The sequence below is a fragment of the Arachis duranensis genome, chromosome 8, assembly GCF_000817695.3.
Source record: "Arachis duranensis cultivar V14167 chromosome 8, aradu.V14167.gnm2.J7QH, whole genome shotgun sequence".
Classification (NCBI taxonomy): Eukaryota; Viridiplantae; Streptophyta; class Magnoliopsida; order Fabales; family Fabaceae; genus Arachis; species Arachis duranensis.
Window position 1 is genome coordinate 7,398,460 of NC_029779.3, and position 20,774 is coordinate 7,419,233.

The 20,774-nt window shown below is 36.5% G+C and overlaps 1 protein-coding gene, 1 long non-coding RNA gene and 1 pseudogene across 2 annotated transcripts; all 3 read left to right on the forward strand.

Moving 5' to 3' along the window:
• Positions 1-397: 397 nt before the first annotated feature.
• On the forward strand, positions 398-4,997 carry LOC107460463 (CLP protease regulatory subunit CLPX1, mitochondrial). Its single transcript, XM_052253222.1, has 14 exons — positions 398-1,184; positions 1,276-1,337; positions 1,472-1,575; positions 1,850-1,929; positions 2,034-2,084; positions 2,532-2,672; positions 2,801-2,857; positions 2,967-3,037; positions 3,131-3,230; positions 3,331-3,435; positions 3,744-3,806; positions 3,977-4,099; positions 4,388-4,540; positions 4,624-4,997. The coding sequence occupies exons 1-14, from the start codon at positions 666-668 to the stop codon at positions 4,690-4,692; spliced, it is 1,698 nt and encodes a 565-aa protein (XP_052109182.1). The 5' UTR covers positions 398-665; the 3' UTR covers positions 4,693-4,997.
• A 2,936-nt stretch (positions 4,998-7,933) lies between these two features.
• LOC127741180 (uncharacterized) lies at positions 7,934-8,495 on the forward strand. The gene is made up of 3 exons (XR_008002173.1): positions 7,934-8,055; positions 8,204-8,256; positions 8,362-8,495. It is a non-coding gene; the product is annotated as an uncharacterized LOC127741180 (long non-coding RNA).
• A 4,443-nt stretch (positions 8,496-12,938) lies between these two features.
• LOC107460482 (uncharacterized) lies at positions 12,939-19,024 on the forward strand (annotated as a pseudogene).
• Positions 19,025-20,774: the final 1,750 nt, after the last annotated feature.

A 20,774-nucleotide genomic window follows, 5' to 3' on the forward strand; every position in this document is an offset into this window, starting at 1 on the left:
TAATATTTTAATACATATTTTAAATTAATAATTAATTTGATAGGTAATTTTTCATGTATTTTTGATATAATTTTTTATTTTTAGAGACACTAACATAGTTTTTTTTGTTCGAATTGATTTCTTAGTATTACTTTAAAAAGAAAGGATGAGAATAAAAAATTTACAAAACAAAATAAAAGAAGGCGATTTTTTAAAGTAAGAAAAATATTAAAATAAAAAATAAAGATTTAATTGTTAGTTTTATAATTTTTATCAACTACAGTAATTTAATAATAATTTATTTTTTTATAATTTTATGAATCGGAAAAATTGAATCTAGAATAAAACCCAAAACAAAACCCTGGAGTGTAGAACTGCGCAAGTAGCATTTGTTCCTTATTTGGTAAACAAAAGTACTATAAACGAAGCAAAGTCTCTCTCTTTAATCCACTCACTCACTGGTTAGAAGATATTAGATATTCTCTCTTCTTCGGTTCTTCCTCTTCTTCTTCTTATTCTCTTTTAAAAATAATAATAAGAAAAAAAAAAATCAACGTCTTCTTCCACCAAAAAATATCTGACAACACCCTCATATGAGTTAGCACCACTGATTCACACCGCCATAACCAAAAATCTTAACTTTCCAATCCCACCTTTGACCACACCTAACTAATTTCCCTTCTTCCATGGCTGCCACAGCAGCAGCAGCGTTTCGATCGAAGAATCCACACATTTACAGGGAAGCCACAACCCACCTTAGGCAGCTCCTCCTCTTCAGCCACCACATGCACGGTGGCCGCACCACCCCAATCTCCCTCCCTCCGGCCACCACCAAGTGGGACCACCCGTTCTCCAACACTCCTTACCACTTCACCTCCTTCAAGCCCCTTTCTCTCCGCGGCAATTTCCCAAACCCTTCTCCAACCAGATACGAGGTTCTCGACTCTTATGGGGACCCTCCCGAGCTCTGGAATGGCGGCGGGATTGTAGTCAGGAATTCTAATAACAGTTTTGATGCCGGTGGTGGCGGTGGCAGTGGCGGCGGAGGTGGCGCTGGTGGTGCGGCCGGTTCCGGCGATTCGGGGCCTTTTGATTCAAAGGATGGGTGCTGGGATGGAACCACTATTGGGAATAGTTTTCCAACGCCAAAGGAGATTTGCAAGGGGCTTGACAAGTTTGTGATTGGCCAAGAGAGGGCCAAGAAGGTTGAATTCTTCTTTTGAATTGTTTTTTGAATGATTGAGTGATGAAAGAGATTGAATGGTTATTGATTTTTTTTTTGGCTTTTTTTTTCAGGTGCTTTCTGTGGCAGTTTATAACCACTATAAGAGGATATTTCATGAATCTTCACCCAAGTGGTTGGTATATTATACTTAATCCTTCATTGTGAAGTAGTTTCTAGTTAGTTTGCCTTCTGTTTTTAACTGTTTCGTCAGTTGTTGGTTGATGATGCTGCTGCTTTTTCTCTTGTTCTTACTATTGGGAATGCTAGGCCTGCAGGAGGTTACAGCAGCAATGGTGAAGCTGATGCATCTGATGATGATAGAGTTGAACTTGAGAAAAGCAATATCCTTCTCATGGGGCCAACAGGATCAGGTAAACCAGTTTACTTATTTTAACCTTTACCTTCTGTTCTAGTGTTTGTATCTTCATAGAACTCGTAGTTTTGTGTTATTGTTTCATTTTAGTTGCACTGGTGCATTTATTTGGGCCAAATCCCTTGGTTAGAAATTTGACTGTGGAATCATGTATAATATAAATGAAAGTGGCAGCCAAGTATAGGACTCCCTTTTTCACTTCAACTTTATTTATCATTGATGACATGTTTCTAGTCTAACTTGTTAATTTTTTGATGCCATTTCAAGGACAGGGAAGACATTACTAGCCAAAACTTTGGCACGGTTTGTAAATGTTCCCTTTGTTATTGCAGATGCTACTACACTAACTCAGGCAAGTTAATATGATTTTCTTACCGCTAAGAAATTTGAGTGTTATATACCAGATGCATTTCTGCTTGTCCAATTTGAAAATGCCCCAGTGCCAACTTTGTGCAGGCTGGTTATGTTGGAGAAGATGTGGAGTCCATATTATACAAGTTACTCACCGTAAGCACCTGTCATTTTCATACACCGTAGCAATTTGAGATTTGTCATTAAGCCCAAACAAAACTAGTTTTTGCAGGAATATAGACCAGGTTTAAACGGTGTGATTCAATCTTGGGAAGAAAATAGGTTTTTTTGTTTAGCTTTTGTAGCATAGAGTGTTGGAGGAAGATTACAGTGTCTTGAATATTTAAAATGGCTACATGTATATTGACATAAATAGACGACAATAACTTAAAAAATCATACCACTGCTAAACAAACTTTATTACTGGCTTGAATATTTAAAATGGCTACATGTATATTGAAATAAACAGACGGAAATAACATAATAACCCATACTTAAGTCTTACTTCTGAGTTTATGTAGCCATGGACTAGCTGCAGTTTAATGAAATACTTAAGTCAACAATCATAGCATCTGAATCAACATTTCATACATATATTTCCAGGTTGCAGATTATAATCTGGAAGCTGCACAGCGAGGCATTGTTTACATTGATGAAGTTGACAAGATCACCAAGAAGGTTCCCCTTTTCTTACATCCCCCCCTTCTTTTCTTTCTTCAAAATCCCAAAACTTTTCTTCCCACTGTCTTCTAAGTCTGATCTTCATATTTCAGGCTGAACAGTAAAAAGTCAAAGCTAGTTATATTACTTTTTGTTTCTGTATCTTTATCAATTCATTGTAATATTGATCTGTTGCATTCTTTCCATTCAAGGTTGTCAATCTTCCTGAGAAGGGAGCTCGAAAGCATCCAAGAGGTGACAGTATTCAGGTATGCTATACTACAAGTTGACTTACTTGTGTATACTTAAAGAGACCAGCGGCCTACGGTGAATGAGCCTATTATTTACAACTGCTGTGCTATCTATTTCTCTTAACAGATTGACACAAAGAACATACTTTTCATTTGTGGAGGAGCCTTTGTTGACTTAGAGAAAACAATCTCAGAAAGGTTGGACAAATGCTGTAAATTGAATACCAATGATATCAATAATGTTGGGTGTGCAACACTTTGTAACTAGTAATTCCCTTGATTCCATTTTAGGCGTCACGATTCTTCAATTGGATTCGGGGCACCTGTACGTTCAAACATGAGAACAGGTGGTGTAACAGATGCTGCTGTTACATCAACTTTATTAGGAACTGTAAGTCACATGTTATGTCTCTTTTAAGTACACCAGCTTCTATGAATCTACTAGTTTCAGGTTGGACATTTGTATCACTGAAAATAATTATATTTGGCAGGTGGAAAGTAGTGATCTTATTGCATATGGTTTAATACCTGAATTCGTTGGGCGGTTTCCTATCCTTGTCAGTTTGTCAGCTTTAACTGAAAAGCAACTCATTCAGGTAGGCTATATTCGAGTAACCATTCAACTTGGTCACTGAATCCTTGTGTGAAATTGTGAATGCTTCTCCCATTTAGCTGAGTTCTCAAATGAATGAGTTAGTAAATCAAGTACCTGTTGTCTGTTGATGACTACAAAATTGAACAACAGATGGTGAGAAAGAATGTGATTGACCCTGGCAGCCTGGCTTGTGTGGTGGCAGAAATTTTCTCTTAAGACATGCTTTGTGTTTTTTTTTTGTCAACTTCAATAGTCATTTTGGGTGCCACCGATGCTTCTAACTTTGCTATTTTTCAATATGTTCTATAGGTCCTCACAGAGCCTAAGAATGCTCTAGGGAAGCAGTACAAGAAGATGTTCCACATGAATGGAGTAAGCTTTTATGAACCTTCTCATCTTTATCTAGGGAAACAGATAATATGTCATGATAGTTATAAGGGAAAAAGGGATTCGGTTTCTCATGTAGATTTTGAAACTTTTTCATAGGCTTTTTGGCTGGAAATTGTTTGTTTCGACAACAATTAACATTATTTTGTTTTCAGGTAAAGCTGCATTTTACAGAAAGCGCTCTGAGATCAATTGCTAGAAAAGCAATATCTAAAAACACCGGTGCTCGGGGCTTACGATCAATATTGGAGAGTGTGCTGGTAGATGCCATGTACGAGGTATGCTAGTTTTCTTTGAATGAATAATTTGTATGTAATGTATGACATCGAGTGCGTGTGTTGACTGTTAATATCACTCATGTATTTTGATGGATCTCTATTTTATTTAGAAAAGCATAGTCAGAATAGATGGCTTTTTGTAAACTAGTAACTTCCTGACCAAGAAATTTTAGATGGGGTGTGCATTGGTCTACAAACCTATGCTCTTCACTAGGAATTTAGCAAATTGGAATGTGTTTTTCATGAACTGTATTATTGTATTGCTTAGTTTGTTAAATGTTTGTGCAGATCCCCGATACAAGAACAGGAGATGATATTATAGAGGCTGTTGTTGTTGATGAAGGGGCTGTTGGTGGTGAGGAGCGTGGGAAAGGGGCCAAGATCCTTTATGGCAAAGGTGCATTGGAGCGTTATCTTTTAGCTCAAAAGAATATTTCAGAGGTATGCATCATTTGAAATGGCATCACAGTTTCCACGATGGTTCTTTTTAATTAAATCCCTAATCATGCTTATTCTGCATGTAGGCCACAGAGGCACCGGCCGGAGAGCACGAAGCAGAGGCGGAACTTCCTTCCATTGTTGCAAGCATGTAATCCATTGCTGTATTTATCTTTGTACATAGCAAGTTGATACATTTCTTGAATAATATAGAAGGGTCCAAGTCACATAATGTAATATCTTATAGTAACTTTCTAGCTTCTATGGTCATTCCAACAAATTACAGCAAGGTAAACTAATTGTCCCATACCACTTTTTTAGTGTACAATACCTGATTCATGTACACAAGTTTTGTGCAGAATTGATGGAGCAAAGTGCATCACTTAGATTTTGGCATTTTGCCCCACCAATGCCTTTTACATAATTTATTGAATACTGAAACAAGGGGTGAGTTGTTTCTTGTTTGGGGAATTTTATTTAGAGTGTGCTCTAGAAAAGTTCATAATTCCTTCACACGGGTACATCATCTGCTGCATAATGAATTAGTGGGCAAAAATTATAAGTGAAGTTTGGTGGCTATTTTAATGATTCATTGAACAATACTTAAGCCGTCGGGTTCATTGTACTTTTTTAAACCTTGATGTTAAATTTTATACAATGTTGATAGTGAAATAATAAAATCAACTCATAATTAATGAACAAACGATTCATACGTTTAAAGTTTGAAAGTTGATTTTAATATTTACCTAGATGTATCCAAAAAAATATTCCAATTTTTTAGAAATAGAAAGAGATTTAGTTAGATCACTATGATGGAGAATCTGATATCTTCATGATTCTTCGTTTCTATCTATTATGAGGATCCAAAAATACTATTCGTACATCAAAATCAGTCATTAATGTATTTGTATATAAATAGGGTAGTGCTAGGGAGTCAATAGCCTAAGCATATAATGTGTATAATGGGCTAAATCTTTAGTTTATGAATAAAATGAACATCACTTATACTATCTAGAATAACCATTCGGATACCAGGGATAATAAATATCTCATGTTATAAAAAGCTGATTTTGGGGTTCACTAAAGTTCAAACTCTTGACCTTTCGGATCTAGACCTCTAATACCATATCATGAAATCACTCATCCAAAAGCATAACCTGACAAGACAACGTAACACTAATGTTCATATCTCTAATACTTCCTAAACCTCTATTGTACACATTGTACGCTTAGGCCATTGGCTCCCTATACTTTTTCATATAAATATATGTGTTGTTTAATTTATTTTTAATATATATTTGTATTCTAATATATATTTTATATTGGTAGTTAATTTTGATAGTTAATTTTGGTGTATACTTAATATAGTCGTATTAGAATTTGGTGTATTGCAATATCAACTAACAAATATGGTACCTAAGCAAGGCCAACCCACGCGTACATAGTACATACCTAAAAGAGAAGCGGTGGAAAAGTGAAAATGGAATCAAAACAACATAGGTCTTTGTCTGTGATGATGTTAGTAAGTAATATTTAATACGACATTGCTAATAGGTTTTAAAAGAAGCAATAATAAAAGAAGAGGGCTCATTTTCTTTGGGTCAGTTTCTATATGGTGGATTGAGTTGGAGTTTCCATCTATGTGATAAAGATATTTTTTAACATGAATTGGACGGTTTGTTACTTTTCAAAATCAATTAATAAATATCAACAAAATAAAATCATTATTGACACTTGTTCTATTATTAATTATGATTTAGCACAGTATCACTTTATTTAGACGTAAAGTTAACGATACACGGCACATGAATATCGATGCCTAGATGAATAACTTGCTGTTGGTTTTCAGATTATGATCATCAAGCGGCCAATGAGAAGAATTAGCTCTATAAGCACCACTCTCTTGTGATGATGCATTGATGCCATTACCTCTGCTTCCCTGATTAATGACCAAATTTATGGATCCAGCATCTCTTATTAGTAAGACATAAACTCACACACATGAAATGCATTATAATGCAGGTTTCAAACTCAAATCTTAACGAAATAGTAACAACAATTTTCTTTAGATTATTAATCAAATATGAAGTCAACCAGTAAGTGACGAATGAAACGGTCAACGGAACAAAGATACAGAATGATCTAGTTTGATACTGATGACAGCAAAGCGAGAATTCAACCAAGGCATTCCTTTTCTAAAAGAAGAATTAAGTTTCAATAAATAATAGCTATCAATTTATCATCACATTATGTCACTTTTTTATTTTTAATATTGGATTAACAATGATATTTTTTAAATTGTAGTCTTTTGTGATATTTTTCAAAAATGTGGGATGATTTAATGTATAGAGTACAAATTGAACCGTCCGATTTTTAAGAGGTACAGGAATCGAACCGTCCAATTTCTGTACTCGGACCCGATTTGTGTACCTCTTATAGTTTTAAAAAATACCAAAAATTATCACGTTAAGGTATAACACTCATTTTACTTTCATATTCAAAATTTTTAGCCATATTATATAGTAAGAAAAAACAAAAGACATAATATATAGGCAATGCCGGAGTAATAAGAGAAACTTTTTGGTGGCTACTACAAATAAAAAAATTTGTGTTGTCTTGCTAAAATAATCATTTAACTTAATTTTTTTGTTATTGAAAATTATCATAATGTAATTTGTTGTTGAAAAGTACTAATGAAATAAAGTTGCTGTTGTAAGAATAGATTTGAATTCGATTTTTAATTTGTTAATTATTTATTTTTTTATTTATTTAAATTGAGAAAATATTTTATACTAATAATTAATTTGTTATTTATTTTTGTATTATTAATTATGTGTTAGAATTGATATTTGATTATTATTAGGTGAAAATTTATGCATTTAACTTCATGTAAAGTTTTTTTTTCCAAAGATATTAAATTTATTCATTATAAAATGAGTAAACATATGTCCAAGTTATACGACAATAAAGAAAAAAAGTGGGGTTCTCCCAGTAAACACTAATTGCCTCAATACTTTAGCCATACTAACGAAAAAAACTGCAATAAAGAAACAGAGAGAGAATAGGAAAGGGAAAATAGAGGTTGAGTCAAAGAGCGATGACAGATGATCTTTGGTCTTCACCAAGTAATCTCAATGAGGTTGAATAAATTTTCAGTGGATCTGAGTTCTGATTCTCGAAGATTAGTCTATTTCTTGCTTTCCAAATATTCCAACAAAGACAAGCAAGAAGATCTATCTTTCTCCCACTTCCATGGCTATTTTGCAACGCTGACAGTGACATTTCCCACCATTGACGGAAGCTTGGAAAGTTGTGGTTGATCGTGTTAGTGTTGAATGGGCTCTGCTCCCAGAAGAACCTCGTTCCAGGGCATTGGGTCAGGCAGTGATTGATGGTTTCTTCTTCCAGTTGACACCTCGGGCAGTTAGGGCTTGTGGAAGGGAATCGTTGGTGCAGAAGGGATAAGACCGGTATCCGTTTGTGGAGGCATTTCCAAATGAAAATTTGGACTTTGTGAGGTATTTTTCTCTTCTAGAGATCTTTCCAAACTGAGGTACTTGGGTTCTCTCCAAGTTCTATTTCTGGTTCTGCATGAAAAAATTGATATGCTATCTGATAGCCTGAAGCCACATCATACAATCTGGATTTATTAAGTGATCATTGCAGAACATCGTTCCCTTCTATTGGCTTAATTGATTGGATTCTGCTTCTTACTTCAGGTGAAAAGATTTCATTTAATATGTCTTGTTTTCATTCTCTGTTTTCTATCAAAAGATCCCTAACCCATATGTGCTGACCAGAATTAGAATGTGTGCTCATTTCAGGAGCAATGCTCATTGGATATGGAGGAGGTAGCCAAGGGTCAGCAAATATTCGAATTGTAGAGCCGGAACCTACTCTCCAATTGAGGCCTTTCTCAACAATCTTTCTGCCCTCCAACATACTTCGCCATCCCCACGAAGGTGAGTTTCCTGCTTCAGCATTCATTGAATTGCCATATCGATAGTACTTTTCCCTGTATATCTGAGCTAGAATAGATTGAGGCTTTGTTGTGATTCGCCAAAACTGTTTGCCTAGTAGAGCTAGGTTTTGGGCTCTAAGATCTTTAAACCCAAGACCTCCCTCCTTTTTTGGCCTTGTCATTTGGTTCCAGCTGATCCAAGCCATACGTCTTTCATTACCTCTCTGACCCCACCAAAAATTTGTCAAAATACTGTGGATTTCATATAGTAGTGTGTCTGGTAATTTAAAACAAGAAAGTGTATAAATCGGCACTGCCTCACCAACTGCTCTTAACAAAACCTGATGGCCTCCTGTTGATAATAAATTTTGCTGCCATTCGTTAACCTTCTTCCTAACCTTTTCCTTAATTTCACTAAAGGTTTCTCTTTTGGACTTGTGAATAAGAGAAGGAAGACCCAAATATTTGTCTTGAGCTCCAATATGATGGATATTTAGTTTACCTGCCACTTGAATTCGAACGTGGGGAGGAGTGTTATTACTAAAAAACACCGCTGATTTGTCCAAGTTGATTTGTTGATCACTATACCCTTCATATGAGTTCAGCAAATTAAGAATGTTCTCACAGTTATCCTCTGAAATTTTACAAAAAATAATGGAATCATCCGCAAATAATAGGTGATTAATGGCAGGGCACCGCCGATTAACTTGAATACCTGAAACTTGTCTGTTTTGCTCTGCTTTGTGTAGCAAAAAAGAGAGTCCTTCTGCACATAATAGGAAAAGATAGGGGGAAAGAGGGTCATCCTGTCGGATACCTCTTTCTGGCTTAAAATAGCCAAAAGGTTATCCTTCCACAATAACAGAATAAGAAACAGTTGATACAAGTTCACGAATCCAGTCAATCCACCTTGTTCCAAAACCAAGTTTGCCCATAATGAACCACAAAAACCTCCATTCAACTCTATCGTATGCTTTACTCATTTCTAATTTGATAGCCATTTCAGTCTCCAAACCAGTCCTCTTAGTTTTTAGATGATGCATACATTCATGTGCGATAAGAATATTGTCAGAAATCAAACGGCCTTTAATAAAAGTACTTTGATTAGGACTCACTAAGGAATGCATATATCCTTGTAGTCTATGGACCAAGACTTTGGAGATAATCTTATACATAACTGTAGATAGGCTAATCGGCCTTACCTGGTTCATGTAGCTAGCATCAGCGATCTTGGGGATTAGACAAATTTAAGTGTGATTAAACCTCTTCAGAATTCTTCCTCCTCCAAAAAAGCTACGAACAGCCCTATAAATGTCCGCCTCAACAATGTCCCAGTACCTCTGAAAAAATCTGGCTGTCATTCCATCATCTCCCGGAACACTCTGGAGGTGAACACTGAAGGTGGCACGCTTCACCTCTTCAATAGATACAGGTCTTTGAAGCCTTCGGTTCATGTGGGCTGTAACCTTAGGCTCAAAGTCCTCAAAATAAGGTTCTGGGTCTGCCTGGTTTGAAGAAGTGAAAATCCCTCGAAAATATTCCTCTGCTATGTTTGCTATCCCTTGATGAGTGGAAGCTGCCTCTCCATTCGGGCCAATTAATCTCCATATCTTATTTCTTCGGTTTCGGCATTTGAATTTCCGGTGAAAAAAGGTTGTATTTCGATCACCTTCCTTGAGTCATTTGATTCTGGATTTTTCTTTCCAGTAGCGTTCTTCGTTAAGCACGGCTTCCTCTAACTTCTGTTCTAACTCAAGCAACTCAATACCTCCCTGAACACCTCCTGCTCGAAGCTCTTCTAAAGCAATAGTTAATTGGTCAATGGCTTTTTTTGAATTGGAGTTGCTGCTTTGTTTCCATTGGACAAGTTTGTGCCGACATAATTTAATCTTTTCAGCCACTATATACATAGCTGAACCAACAAAAGAGGTCTTCCAAGCATCTGCTATTAAGTGTCTAACTTCCTCCAAATCACACCACCGATCTTGAAATTTAAATCTACGTTTTGATCTCTCAGTCTGAGGATGGGAGTCCAGTAGTAAGGAAGCATGATCTGAGCCCGTTTTCGAGAGTCGAAGCACCATTGGGTTGGTATATAGCTGCATCCATTCCTCTGATGCTAGGAATCTATCTAATCTCTCCTGAATTAGCTCCTCCCCCTCCTCCGATTACTCCAAGTGTACCTTCTACCAACCATTCCAAGATCTACCAGCACATTTTCCCCAATAAAACAGTTAAAATTTGTAATAGATGTTGGGGATTTTTCACCTCCTCCCTCCTTTTCATTAGGACTGGTTATTGCATTGAAGTCCCCAGCAACGACAACTCTCTCACGATGTTGTTGGATCATTGCCGAAATAGTGTTGTATTGTACGCTCCTAAGCTGATCATTGTGGCTCAAATGCACACCAACGAATAGTCAGCTCTCTCCCCTGCAATTATCTTTGACCCTTGCTACTATATAGAATTCTTCTGCCTCCACAATATCAACGTCAACTCCTTCCCTCCATGCTAAAATTAAGCCACCAACCTTACCATTTGGATCCACTATATGCCACTTTGTCAGACCACAGTCTCTCATCTTTGACTCTACCTGTCGAGATTGATTTTTGCTTTCACTTAAAAAAAAAACAATCTCGGGGGAGTGGGATTTATTAATCCCTTTAAGGTTATGGATTGTCAGGGGTCTTCCCAAACCTTGACAATTCCATATTAGTAGTCTTATGGCTCTTTGGATGCCATTTGAAGGCTGGCATCCTCCACCTTAGTGACATCCATTTGATTCATCTTCACACAGATTCTTTTTGGATCAGCATCATTTTCCTTATCATCATTGGCATGTTTTGCACTAGTGATCTGAGCGTACTCATTGACTTTTCTTCTCGCCATTTTTTTCAAGTTTTGATTAGCATTAAGACACTCCGGCTGCACCTCTTCCTTGCCCCTATTTATCGTCATGTTTATTGGCATGGTTATGTCAGTGAAGATTGTTTGAGAATCCGCTACCTCAGTTATTGTATCGACTCCTCCTGTTTTATCCTCCATCCTCATGTTTTTCGTTTTTTCTGGCTGGTTGTTTCCATGTTTTTCTTGCTCCCCCTTATTTCTATTTTCACTCACTGAGAGATTTGAGAAGCAATTGACTAGCCAAGCTGGCTCTGGCTTTTTCCTATTTGAATTTTTGGCATTATTGGTTGAGTCTGCTGCAGGATTTTGATCTTCCTCTATGATGACTACCCTCTTCCCGACTTGATCTGCCCTCACTCATTCTCCGACACGGTCCTGTTTTGCATTACCCTCTTTAGAGTCACCGATTAGCACTTGGCAGTGTTTGACATCATGCCCCAGCCTTGCACAATAAGTGCAAAATGTTCCTAAGCGTTCATACCTCAGTCCCACTTCAATCTTCTGCTGACTTGGCCCCAGTATTTTGAGGTGATCTCTGATCTTTTTGTCAACCTCTATTTCTGTCTTTGCTTTTAATATTCTCGATTCTTTGCCCTTTACCTCAAAGAATCCAGCATCAATCACCTTTCCAACACTTCCTCCAAGTTTTCTCCCCACCTTCATAGTTTTAAAGCTTTCAGGTAGGCCCCATAATTGCATTCACACAGGGAACCTGCATATCAGAGTCTCCTCTATCTGATCAGCCTCCTTCCACTGTTTAACATGAAGGATATGATCCTTGAATAGCCAAGGTGATCCCTTTTCTATTATCAACATATCCAATTCATTGTTGAAAAAAAAATTGAAAATGGTTCCTTCCTTTTTCAGCAACCCTAAGTCCCTCTGGTCTTCCCCAAATAATATTTAAGGCATTAGTCAGAGTCCCTGAAGAGAAGGGTTTATCAGCAATAATTCTTCCCAGCAGACTTTTTGAGCATGCCTTTACGCCTCTTTCGATATCCGCCTCCTCTAGAACCACTACCTCCTCTGCCTTCTCATCACTGTCCGTTCTGTTTTGGTTGTTTCCTCCTTCCAGCAACTTCTTTTGTTGATCCATATTGGGTGTTACACACCAGTTTAGATCAGGATTTGAATCCTATATATTTGCGACTCAATGAGCACTAGTTTGCCCTAGCAGAGCACTTGGAGACACTTAGGTCACTTTTTTGACCAACTATAAGCTAAAAAATAAAGTCAAATTATCCCTAACTTCATGTAAAGTTGATAATTAAAAATCGATTAAATTTAATTAAATTGTTATTTAACTGCTATCAACTATCAAATTTTTTTTATCTTATTATTAATATATTTGTAAAGATATATATTTTAATTTTTTTTATAATTGTATATTTTTATTTAATTATATCCGGATCAATCGGATAAATCATTAACCTATCAATTAAATCATTGATTTAATTGTATGACCAAATCCATTATAGATTCAGTTTTTGATAGCTATGTTTTTCTCATAAAAGACTGAAAGAGTGAAAGACCATGCTTTTCAAGGTAATCTAATTTTTATGTTTTTGAGGGTTACTGGTTCGGTAGTATACCCTCAAAACGGCGTAGTTCTCTCTTTCTCTCTCAACTCTGAAGAATGAAGAATGAAGATTGAAGAACCCTAGTCCCCGAACCTCCTTCGAAGTTCGAACGCAGCCTGCAGCCACCATCCATCTTCAAAGTCATCGCCGAACTCTTCTCCTCCGGTAGAGGGTGCTGTCGCCGCCGGCGGGGACAGACCATGGGTGCCGCTTCGCGTGTGGAAGCTCTGCTCGGCCCGCTTCTCATCGTTCTCCTCTCCTCGTCGTCGCAGGAAGGTTTGCGTGAGCTCGTGGCGTCGCCTTCGCCAAAGGTTGGTCGGTCGTCGTCTCTTCGAGCGCTCTCTCTCTCTCTCTCTCTCCCTGTCTTTGTCCGAGCTCAACGTCCCTCTTCGAGCTCTCTCTCGCTTTCTGTCTTGTTCTGAGTTGCTGATTTTCTGAAATAATGGTTTGAATGATTCTGTTGAACTTTTCTTGATACTCGACTGATACACAACGATTGAGAATTTGAGATTGTTGCTTAACTTTGTTGAACTTGTGATTCACCGAGATGAAATTTTATTTGTATTCCTTTTTTTTTTTCTGAAGCACAACACATCTTTCATTTTAAGGCTCCATCATTTTGACTTTGTAAACAACTATCATGGAATATTAGGTGTTGGAAGTTAGCTTTTGCTCTTTCATATTAGTTGAGGCTAATATTAATATATTATCCTTCTAAATGTTTATTCCATTTCTGAATTGCCACAATGCATACATGATATATCTTTTGTTTATTAAATCTACAGGTCCTGTAGGCTGTAGCAGGAGATATGTTTTATTTAATTGAATGTGAGTGTGCCTTGATGAAGATAGTTATGCTAGTGATAGAATAGAAGTGTTTTCATTTCCGAACTCACTCTTTTGATTGGGTTGTTTAACACCTCAAACCTCAGATATAGTTGTTCAGTTCTAGACTCTAGCTTCCTTAAGCTTTTCTGTTACTGGAACAATGAAGAGAGTTTTTCAAAATACATGCATTTGTATCACTATATGTAACTATTGGACAAAACCAGGGGTTGATTGTTGATTGTTGTTTTTGTTCTGCTCCAATTATTGTTGATTGTTCTTAACTTTCTTAGTTAATTTTGTACTACTGTTCTGATCCTGAGTTAATTTCTTAGTTGTTGGCTTGTTGATTCGAAACTAATTAGAAATTTTTTATTTTGAAGATGAAACATTATGCATTTTGAAATTATATATTGAACTTTTAATAATTGTATTTTATATATAATTAAACCGGTTCAACTACGGTTTGACTTTTGTTGGACCATTGAACCAATCACTCGACCGGTTCGGTTCTCACAACCTTGATTGTTTCTGATTTTTAAGGTTATAGGTTCTGCCACACCATTAAAACCCTGCATTCTCCACCTCTGCATTTAGCACCACCAAAAATAGATTAGTCTTTAATTCTTTTTAACAATTTTAGTCTAGATTTTTATTATTTAAGTCTTTTTGAAACAGATTGGTCGCATGAAACTAATTTGTCAAATATGCATGTTAAAATTCAGTGTTTATTCCAACTATTATTGTAGCAACGGTGAAAGTGATAGATTTTTCCATGCATTTTCCCTTGTTCTCGGCCGTGTCTACTACTGTAGACAAATTTTGGCAAACTGTAAAGAAAAGGAGGTATAAGATTTCATAATGGTCTTTGACAAATTAAGCGTTGTGTATTAGTGTTTCATAATGAAGGAATTATATTGATTTATTGAACGAGCTAAGCTTTATCTAGCTGTGGTCTATAGAAATATGTGTTATATCAGTCATTGATTCACATACACAGACATGGCTGCTGGTTTCACCCTGCATGTTTTATGCTGTCTCATTTTTGTCTATTGATATGCCATAATACTAGCTGCAAGGCTTTGCTTTCTGCTATATATTATTATAAAAGAAAAGAGATCAGAGAGAGATAGAGAGGGGGCAGATAAATCAGAATATACATAATAGTTCTCTATCTATTTACATGTCACTAGAAGAGAAACAATTGCTAAGCATAGAATATATATTATTCAATACCCGTCTCCTATGAATGGATGATTGACCATTCTTTTAGTTTATTAAATAAATTAAAACAGTATGTATACATAACTATTAATCAATGAGGATAAAATCCACTTGGAGTTTTCAAGTAAGAAATATTATGCCAAATCTGTCCTGTAACTTGGTTGGCTATATCTTTAATTGCTTGGATCAGATTTCTTTCTTGTTTTGTAACTTGAAAATCTATATAAATGATTGAAGCATTTAGCAAAAATCTAAATTTTGAATTGTATGGTTGTTTCAGTATCATAAAGTTCTCACGTTTATTTCAACTACCAAGAGTGAAGGTGCAACAGTTTTGACTGGAGGGTCTCTTCTTGAGGTATGATATCATTAGTTCATTACCCTCTGATGCTTGCAATTAGGAATATCTTTAATGAATTTCCTTTATTTGAATTAATTGATGGCATTGGCAGCACTTAAAGAACATTTCAAAGTCACACTTAAATGTTATGGTGTTATCTGGATTGAGGTTTGAGTTAAGCTTAAATTAAAGAGGTGTGTTTTAATGTTATTTTTTAAGGGGTCAATAATGAATCTTTGAGTAGTGTAGGTCTTGACTCTTGATTGATGCTGTATAACTGTGGAGGAAACTTTATTGAATAGTTATGGATTTTTTAAATAAATAACCGAGTGAAAAAAGTAACAATATTTATTTAAATGTGAGACTTAATAAAGGAAAAAATGGAATGTTCTTACTGATGCTTCTAAATTGAAGAAGTAACTTGTACATGCATGTTGGAATTTCAAAACAGCACACAAATTGTTCACCAAAATTGTACTAACCTTCCCAGTACTTTGTCACTCCTCTCTGTTTTTTTTTTTTAAATTTTATTTAAGGTGTTAAGTTTAGTTTTGTGAAATGCACTTAGTAGACTAAATGAATCATATAGCTTGAGGCAAAATCTATTTATAGTTTAAGATTGTTCATTTTTATTTTATTATAGCAATTAGAATGCGTTGTTTTGTCCGTTCATTACTATTTTTCCTTGTGGGGAGTGTGGGACCATTCATTATTTTTTTGCCTTTAAATATTTCAGTTCAATGCTCCAAATAAGACATTTTCATTATCCATCTTTTAATGATTGATTCACTGTTAAATTGAATTTCGTAATATGAAACAAATTTCAATTACAAATGAGTGTCAAAAAAGAAGCTAATAATTATATGATTGTTATTATAATTGCTTTCTTTCAAATTTTATATTCTTTTTATGTGATAGGTAAATCAACTTACTAGATAGAATATTGGTGCATTTGGTCTAATCTCTTGGAACTTTACCCGGCAACAAACAGATTGTAGCTATTGCTGTCGCGTTCGCCCACCTCGTCCACTGTTCTGGCTCTGCCTTCCCGTCGTGTCTCCCCAGCGCGTCAGCTCAAAAGAAGTCGCCGTCTGCCGTCAACAGCATCGCCGCTGCAGCCCCAGTTGCCCCTCCTCCTCCTCCTCCTCAACTTTCACTTCACTTCAGGTTTGATACTCTCTCCCTCTCTGTAATCTGTTGCACTTAAGGGTTTATCCTACATCTTTGTGCTTGTTTGCTCTGAATCTTGATGATTTTGAGGTGATTATATCTGGGATAAGCAACATCCAAGATTAATATCATTTGGTGTAGGTGTTATCCATGGATCCCTCATCTTATTGGTTCTTAATGTGGAAAATAATGAAAAGTAGCTGGCCACTGAGTTTAACCTTTTCATTTATCTTTTTGTGGTTAGATAAATATTTTATAATCATTGATGGTTGATAACAAAAAGCTAACTGTAAATAGTACTGTTTACAAAAATATGTATATAATACAGTTCTATATATTGTGTTGGTACTTGGTACATCTGCCTTTATTTTAAATTATATTTCTTTCGTTCTTTAATTATAATGTGATGAGATTGTAGGTTGTTATTATTATGGTGAGAGAGCAAACGGCCGTTTCCTTCTACAACAAGCTGCGGGAGTCAGCATCCAAGTCGCCCTCCACGCCACTCCTCATCTTCCCTTCAACCTCCGATGTTGACTCACTTTGCACCCTCAAGATCATCTTCCACATCCTCGAGTCCGACGGCCTTCAATACGCCTGCTATCCGGTCTCTTCCTTCAACGAGATCCATAATTATGCCGGCCCCACGCTTGCCTCTGCCGCCGAAACTGGTGACTATGTCGCAATGCTCTTAATCAACTGGGGCTGCCACAGGGACCTACAGAAGACTCTCAATTTGCCACCCTCTGCCCGTGTCTTTGTTGTTGATAGCCACCGTCGCATCCATCTCAACAATATCAGCCAAGAAAATGATTCGGTAGTTGTTTTGTTTACTAATGAGGATGAGAAGATAGCGGATCTTGTTTACAGTTTTGATATTACCCTTGCTGAGTTGGCCAATGCGAGCTACATGTGCAGGGAAGGCAATGAATTGGAAGAATCCGAAGAGGATTCGGATGAATCGGATGAGGAAGATAGCGAAAATAGCGACAATGATGAAGATGAACAGGGGTCTAGGAGAAAGAGAAGGGTTTCGGATTCTGATCCGGTTCAGCTTTTTAAGAACCAGGTTAAGAAGTATTATAAGTTGGGGACTTTTAACGGGAAGCCTTCCGGGTGTTTGATGTATGAACTGGCTGATTCACTACGTAAGAACACCAATGAAGTGTTGTGGTTGTCTTGTGTGTCTCTTACTGACCAGTTTGTTCATGAGAGGTTGAGTGATGAGAGTTACCGTGACGGTGTGGCGGAGCTAGAGGACTGAATTAGATGTGCTGGCAACTTGGATGTGGTTACATCAGTTACTCTCAAGGATGGGACTAGGATACGGGCGCCACATTCGTGCAAGATTGCTTGTGAGGATGAGCTTAGGCTTACGTTGTTGAAGGAGTGGAGCTTGTTTGATTCAATGTTGTGCTCATCTTACATTGCAACCAAGTTGAAGACTTGGAGCGATAATGGGGTCAAGAAGCTGAACCTTCTGCTAGCTAGGATGGGGTTTGCGCTCGTGGATTGCCAGCAGAAGTTCCAGTACATGAGTATGGAGGTAAAGAAGAAGATTAAACATGAATTGAGCGGCTTTTGCCAGAGTATGGACTCACTGATTTCTATTATAGGGGTTTCTTGAGGATCCATGGGTATAGCTCAAGGGTGTCTGCCGCGGATGTGGTGTATTGAGTGACTGCCCTGCTTGAATCGTTTTTGAAATCAGATGTTTCTTGTGCATCCAAGCAATTCGGGGTGGCTTACGATGCATTGTCTTTTAAGCAATCTTGATAAGCTCAAGGCCGGGATGCAACATGCAATTAGGATTCAGAGAGCTATTCTAAGGCAAGGTAGCACTGTGATTGCGAAGAATGGGTGCATAAGAAGTGGGAGGAAGTTCGGTGGGTGAAGTTTGAGGATTCGGCTGACACCAAGTTGCTTGGTTATCCGCAGGCTTTGACTAAGTTCTGTTATTTCCTTATGGATGCTTTGAGAGAGAAGGGGGCAAGGATGAAACCTTTGCTTTGTGCTTGCTCGTCTCAAGAACCCAATAGGATTTTGATTGTAGGCGTTTATGGGAAGCCTCGCCTGATCGGAACTCAGGGGAATGCATTTGGGATTGCGTTTAGAAACGCTGCTGAGGAGATTGGAGCAGAGTTCTTCCATGAGTTGTTTGACTCATCATGGATTCTTCTTGATTCTTCCACTGTAAATTCATTCATGATCAGGTTGACTGAGAAGCTATGATGCTGCAACTCTGCTATGAATCTACTTCAAGGAAGTATGTTGACTTACTGAGAATATCGATAAGTGATCTGTGGTAGTTGATGTTGCAACAAACATGACTCTCTTTCTTTGTCTGTTATGTTATTTATAGCATATGTCCCCAATGTGTTAATTAGGTACTGTCACGTTTAATTTGATTAAGATACCCTTAATGTTTCAATTTTCTCCCCAATAACTATTCTATATGTTTATTTATACAACATTATATATACAGGGCCTTGATATAACTTTTTCTCCCCTTTAACTATTCTATATATTTATTCACTGTGTTGTCATGTGGCATAGGTTAAGGTTATGAATCGATCTCCTATTTGTTGTTGGTATTATTATTTTGCTGCTTCGTATATAATCCTAGGTTATGAATTGACCTATTCTGACCCTAAATAAAGAGAGATATAGATACAATTAGAGTTAATTTGTTCTAATGCAACTTGCAACCAAAGGAAAATAATTGTTATAGGGGAAATTCATATGAAATATTATGTTCATGAATTTAGCTTGTAACCTTGGCATTTTGTTTTTTCTAGTAATCAGCACATTGTGGGTTAGCTAGTCTCTATTGATATACCTTATTGGAACAAAGGGATATGTTACTTTAATCTGTTGGATTCACTAATGATTTGGTGTTTTGGTTTGTACGTGTGATTCAGGTTACATGGTAATGCTGAATCCATGGCTGTGTTTAGCATTTTGGTTTTCGCTTTTAAAGATGCAAAGATTTCTGTTTTAGAGTATGGTGATTTTATTCATGGACATCGTACAAGGTGAGCGACTGCTTTTTAACTTGAATAAATAGGTCTTTGGTTTGATAATTATTTGTTAATAATGCATTTCTTTTGGTTTTGCACTTATATGAACTAAAAACTATAAAGATCTTTTAACAATAAAAAATGTGGCCTAAGCTGCCTAATCTCTGTACATAAATAAAACAGGAGTTCTATTAAAGGCAAGTGTTATAATATAACTGTTGTATTATGTAATTCAACTAACATGTTTGGATTGGAAGTTCAGAAGACGAGAAATATCAGAGCACTAGAGTCTGCACCGCGAAGCGAGCTTTCAGAGAAGAACAGAGCTGGGTCACAGCGAGGAAAGGTGGACGGCGGAACAGTAGACGGCAGAACAAAGCGGTGGCGCAGCAACGATCCAAAGAGGCACACGAGGCGGCAGCAAGGGCAGAAGAAGCGGAGGAACGACGCGGTGCCAGCTGCCTGCTCCAGTGCCGGCTGCCGTGGAGACAATAAATGCGGACAACAGAAACAACAGGATGGAAAAAAAAAGAGAAATGAATATTATTATTTGATTTGGAATTTTTTTATTTAATATTGATTGTTTTTAAATGATCTGATTTAGATTGGGTTTAAAATTTTGAATTTTTTTCAGTCATACTAAGTACTATTTGTTTACTTGGCGGGGATTATTAAGAATGCACAAAAGTAGACCACTAAAATAATGATCATTGCTTCCAATAAAAACTTAAGTGAAAAAACCTTGCTTCTAACAAAAGCAAAATAAAACGGGGAGAGAGTATCAAATTCAAGTAATTAGGTTTAGATTAAAATTCATACACTATTAATACAAAATGTAATGCTGATCTTACATTTTAATTTAGTAAACTTTCAAGTAATTGCCATATGATAGTAAATAATCACCTGATATGATTTGATAATTTTTAAAATTTTGGGTAGAGAATATTTTTTGTTTCTAAAATTTGGCAAAATTTTTAAAATATTTTTAAGTTTTATTTTGTTTTAATTTTGTCCAAAAAATTTATGATTTGCATCAAATATATTTTTGATGGTTATATTTTTAAAAAATTTAAAACCAATCTAATAATAATACATGAAAATTATGCTTTATTTGTTTGTGTTGAGAGTTGTTCTTATGAAATTGTTGAATTGATTTTAAATTTTTTGAAAAATTAGCCGTCAGAAGTATATTTGATGTAAATCGAAAATT

Bases quoted from the DNA above. Each gene is read 5' to 3' on its own strand.
- LOC107460463 (XM_052253222.1), top strand. From the start codon at position 666: ATGGCTGCCACAGCAGCAGCAGCGTTTCGATCGAAGAATCCACACATT. The intron at 3,231-3,330 runs GTAAGTCACATG...TATATTTGGCAG, and splicing joins CATCAACTTTATTAGGAACT to GTGGAAAGTAGTGATCTTAT. The intron at 4,100-4,387 runs GTATGCTAGTTT...ATGTTTGTGCAG, and splicing joins TGGTAGATGCCATGTACGAG to ATCCCCGATACAAGAACAGG.